Here is a 5,717-nt window from a genome sequence, read left to right as displayed (position 1 = left end):
ATCTGTAAAATAACATATTGAACTAGATGGAGTTTGAGGTCCCTTTCAGATAGAGATATACACACACACACACATACACACACACACAGAGAGAGAGAGAGAGAGAGAGAGAGAGAGAGAGAGAGAGAGACCAAAGATCCTGTATATACTTTTAAATCCAATGCAGTGATCTAAACATTCCATTACATTATATATTTGCCAGTCAACATTTTCACTAATAATCAGTTAAATACTTGAAAAGAAATCTGTCCCCCATAAAGATAATTAGCAACTGTTTTGACTTATAACTCATTCTCTTTTGAGTCTATTTAAAGGAGAAATGGTTCCTCACAGCCTGAATAGGCTGATAAAATAAAATTCCTGAGCCTATGCATCTGAGTACTAGCAGTGACCTGACTTTGACAGTGTAAGCTCAACATGAGCTATCAACCACCAGCCTCCTTCTTCTAATTCTCTCTCTTATCTTCAACAAGGTTTATAAAAGACTACCAAGACATCTACAAACTGATCTTTCATAATACTTAAAGGTATATTTCTGTCAATTTACTTGTAATAGTTCAGTTTTTCTAAGCGTTTGATTGGTATCTAATAAAAGCAAAAATATCCTATTTGTTTCAGTGCTATTGCTTTTACATAATTAACCAGAAGTGGTTGAAGTTTTTTAATTTTTTTGCCCTATAGAATGTGAACTTGAAAAATTTGAAAGTCATTGATCAAAAAGTTCCTAAAACTCATAATAACACACTGATTCTCCATCAGCCAGCCAATCTTCATTCCAGCTAAAGCCAATAGCACACCTCTTTACCTTATAGTTCACCTACCAGAAACTACAAAAATACTTACTGTCTGGTAAAAGTTAGCATAATAACAAACTTACTTGCTAAAACAAATTCATGCAGGAATGAAAAACACTTCTTACAATGTAAGAAGAACCCAAGAATCTAAACGTGATCTAATATTTTCACAGACACAAAACAGAGAAGGGGTTACATAATTGATATCTACATGATAGGTAAAATTCATCAACATTTGAATCGCAAGAACAAAATATGTTACCATTGCATTCATTGGGAGAGGAAGTCTCAAGTAACACTAATAGATAATACTTTGGCCACACTTTCACAATTAATTTGAAAATATTTTGAGTTACCACAGTGGACAATTTTTGCTTCATTACAGACAACAGAAAGGTGGAATATAGGAAACATTTACTGCCATATGAGAAGAATTTTATTATCCCATTGTATTCCCATTTCCTAAATGAAGGGATTTGCAAATGAAAGAAGGATCTTTATATCCTAAACCTCAAAATGAAAATTCTGATCTTAACCTGGCTGCCGTAATTCATATAGTCCTATCCCTTGAACTTCTGTATATGGAATTCAATTTATTAATTCTCCTTTTTTTATTTTCCTTTGTTAACATGTGTAAAGAAACAGTTTGTTGAAGACTTTTTTAAAAATTACTATCCTCAGAGGCAGGTATGTAGTGCAGTGGATAGAGCACTGGCCCTGGAGTCAGGAGTACCTGAGTTCAAATGTAACTTCAGACACTTAATAATTACCTAGCTGTGTGACCTTAACTTAACCCCATTGCCTTGCCAAAAAAAAATTCTGTCCTCTTAGAGTGTTGAATAACCAACCTTAACCATTTCCTATTCAACTCCCTCATTTCCTTTAGCAATGAATAAAACTTTAAAACTGTCTTGAGATTTTCAGTTTATTTTTCTACTATACAAGTGAATATCGAATAAATATCCAAAATCAAAAACAACTTTGAAACTAAATACTTGAATAGAGAATACAATAATGAGGTGAAGGGGCTCTTGGTAGTTGATTCCCAAGTAAGAGAAATAAATCAATAAAGACTCCAAAATTTAAAAAAAATCTAATTAGAGTTAGATTGATGACAGATGACAGCAACTATTATAAATGGAACAAATAAATCACTCTGTTCACTGACATAAAATGCAAGTGGTACTATCCCAGTCAAACTGGGTCCTTATGTTGTGAAAATAGATTTCCATATTCTTATGACAGTGTCATTTATGGAACCTGGTGAATTCTTGGAAAAGTCATTTGTTTTTGTGGTGACAAGAACAGTTGCTCCTTCTTCTGTGGCTGGGAATGGAGAAGATATATATGAGTCTACCTCCTCTTTGACTACACTACAGTTTTTACACTTGCATATGTATGTCATAGGTGTACTTCTCGGGAGAATTCCAGTTTCATCATTTTTATTCCTATCATGATCAACTTTAGCAATCCCTTGTAGTTCAGCTTTTGCATTATCTATCTGTTGCTTCAAAGCTTTTCTTTTAATTTATTTTTATTAAAGATATTATTTGAGTTTTACAATTCCCCCCATCTTGCTTCCCTCCCCCACCCCTCCACAGAAAGCAATCTGTCAGTCTTTACTTTGTTTCCATGTTGTACCTTGATACAAATTGTGTGTGATGAGAGAGAAATCATATCTTTAAAGAAGAGAGGAGAAGTCTAAGAGGTAACAAGATCAGTCAATAAGATATCTGTTTTTTTCTAAATTAAAAGGAATTAGTCCTTGCACTTTGTTTAAACTCCACAGCTCCTTATCTTGATATAGCCGGCACTCTCCTTTGCAGGCAGCCCAAAATTGTTCCCAATTGTTGCACTGATGGAATGAGCAAGTCCTTCAAGGTTGAACATCACTCCCATGTTGCTTTTAGGGTATGCAGTGTTTTTCTGGTTCTGCTCATCTCACTCAGCATCAGTTCATGTAAATCCCTCTAGGCTTCCCTGAAATCCCGTCCCTCCTGGTTTCTAATAGAACAATAGTGTTCCATGACGTACATATACCACAGTTTGCTAAGCCATTCCCCAATTGAAGGACATTAACTTGATTTCCAATTCTTTGCCACCACAAACAGGGCTGCTATAAATATTTTTGTACAAGTAATGTTTTTACCCTTTTTCATCATCTCTTCAGGGTATAGACCCAGTAGTGGTATTGCTGGGTCAAAGGGTATGCACATTTTTGTTGCCCTTTGGGCATTGTTCCAAATAGCTCTCCAGAAGGGTTGGATGAGTTCACAGCTCCACCAACAGTGTAATAGTGTCCCAGATTTCCCATAACCCTTCCAACAATGATCATTATCCTTCCTGGTCATATTGGCCAATCTGAGAGGTGGTACCTCAGAGAAGCTTTAATTTGCATTTTTCTAATAATTAATGATTTAGAGCATTTTTTCATATGGCTATGGATTGCTTTGATCTCCTCATCTGTAAATTGCCTTTGCATATCCTTTGACCATTTGTCAATTGGGGAAGCTTCACAGCTTTTTAACAAAACTTTTTAACTTTCATTTAAGTATAAAAGGTCATAGGCTTTAATACTGAGGCTTATGATATTATTGAGAGAAACATCTTTTCATAAAGTGGCTTTAAGTTCTTAATAAGGACAGAATTCTCTGTAACTATTCATTATACAATGTCATGACTATCATATAGGTGTCAAGTCACCTATAGGTGACCTCAAATTTTGAAACTAGAGACAATATTCATTTGGTCTATTTTTTTTTGCAAGGCAGTAGGGTTAAGTGGTTTGCCTGAGGCCACACAGCTAGGTAATTATTAAGTGTCTGAGGTTGGATTTGAACTCAGGTACTCCTGATTCCAGGGCCAGTGCTCTATCCACTGTACCACCTAGCCGCCTCTGGTCTTCATTTTTTGCTCTATGATATGTGAATTTGAAAATTTTGGATTTTTTTAATTAATCGGAATTGAGAATGTAATGAAAGAAAATTTCCATTATGCTTACATTAGATACATGTGAAGAAAATACTTTCCTGACATTCCCCTGGAGTAATTCTAGCTTTAAAATTGAAAAAAAATATAAAAACTCATAAACCATTATTACCCACCTGTCCAAAAGAACCTCTAAGCAAAGAAAGTAAAAGAAGTAGAACAGATGTCTCACTTCTAGTTCTCTTGTAAACAAATAGGTGCATATTTTACAAATTAGGTTCTTAATAGATAAGTTGGGAAACTGACAGACATGTCTGGCATAAGGTCAGGGGCAGAGGATATATGAAAACCTAAACTTTAATATTTTTTTAAAAAATTAAGTGAGACAATGAATACTCTATTGCCAATCCTTCACTAGAAAAGTAAAAACCAAGGACTGAAGCCTAAAAGAATTGACTTGAGCATTCTTCCTCACTGAAAATTTAAGTACCTTTATGCAAGTGAATCACTCAAATTTGTATTAAAATATATCCACAGATGCAGCCAGATACTTTTTTCCTGATAATGAGGAATAGAGGTGCCATTTCTCCAAGTTTATATTAATCAGTCTGTCAACTTTTGCCAAAAGTACAAATGTTACCTGAAAAATATTTCTGTTCTTTGATAGTCATCCCTTATGGAAAGATTTTGAGGAAAGATATGACTTTAAACATTATAATAAATATAGTAGAAATGAATGTTGTTCTATGGAATTTGAACTAATGAAATCATTTACCAATGCACTCAAAAGATTTTTGACTTAGATATTAAAATTCCACACATAAAAAAAGAAAAAACTGAAAGTCACCACTGTCAACTCATATAGACAGGTTACAAAGATTTAAAATCAGATTCATCATAGTTGTGACTGTATCTTTCAGTTCATCTTCTATCTCTCAGGATTAATTTTATTCAGGATAAATATTAGCAAGAATATTATCAAAGATGAGATTATTCCCACACATAAGAGATCCAAAGATTCACATCTGTGATTTTCAGTTTACTGGTAGTACTTTTATTGTTAGACAGTGGCAAATATAATGAAGACAAGACAAAATACAAACACCATTTAAATATAACAGTTTGTCACTTTTATCTTCTTTATCAATATGGATTTTCTATAACCTAAAAAATCGGTTTGGGGCAGCTAGGTGGCATAGTGGATAAAGCACCGGCCTTGGAGTCAGGAGTACCTGGGTTCAAATCCGGCCTTGGCCTTGGGCCAAGTGGCCTTGGGCAAGCCACTTAACCCCATTTGCCTTGCAAAAAAAAACACCTAAAAATTTTTGAATAATCAATAAATTACATTGTACTGATAAGATTGCATAAATGCAATGTTCTATTTTGAATAATTTCTGTCGATGTTTTAATCATTGCAATTTGTCATTATCATGTTTTATTTAAAAATGTTATTGTCTTATTTATTTGGAACATACAGAACCTGTTCCACAAGCTAATAAATTAATGCAAAAGAAATATTCCATTATTTACTTGCATTACAATAACTCTGACACACCAAAGGGGATATATTGGAACATCGAAGGTGACAAGGTTTGCAAGTATTCAACAACTTGTCAAAATATTCATTTTGGAAGCACCTTTGAGCCATCAGTATCATTATTCCAAAAAACTAGAGAACCATAAAAACAGTAAGAATAGACCAGAAAAAGTCTTGCCACATTGTCCCTAGCAAATGTAGTAACAGCAACTATATATTAAATAGCATGAGTGTTCTGAGATTTTTCACTGGTAGCTCAGGATTTCAATACCAATTAAATTCAAATTTCTAAGCCACCTAACCTGTGGTGGCTTAGAGCAGAGAGCAAAGTAGTGTAAACATGAAGAGTAAATCATTCATGAAACAGAAACTGTTTATTTATAGAATGTATTTCCCAAACAGGTGAATTATGTAGAACTTGAAGGGTGCAGAAATTCTAAGGGACATAAGGGAGAGGA

The 5,717-nt window shown here is 34.1% G+C and overlaps 1 protein-coding gene across 1 annotated transcript; it reads right to left on the bottom strand.

The window, feature by feature from the left end:
* Nucleotides 1–2,001: 2,001 nt before the first annotated feature.
* Nucleotides 2,002–5,379, bottom strand: LOC141504153 (tumor necrosis factor receptor superfamily member 17-like). The gene is given in 4 exon segments (XM_074208976.1): nucleotides 2,002–2,307; nucleotides 4,654–4,730; nucleotides 4,733–4,770; nucleotides 5,249–5,379. Coding segments are annotated over 4 exon segments (552 nt in total).
* Nucleotides 5,380–5,717: the final 338 nt, after the last annotated feature.

This window comes from Macrotis lagotis, unplaced genomic scaffold, assembly GCF_037893015.1.
Source record: "Macrotis lagotis isolate mMagLag1 unplaced genomic scaffold, bilby.v1.9.chrom.fasta BILBYCTG445, whole genome shotgun sequence".
Taxonomy (NCBI): Eukaryota; Metazoa; Chordata; class Mammalia; order Peramelemorphia; family Peramelidae; genus Macrotis; species Macrotis lagotis.
Note: the sequence above shows the minus strand (reverse complement) of the source record. Positions and strands in the feature narration are given on the sequence as shown.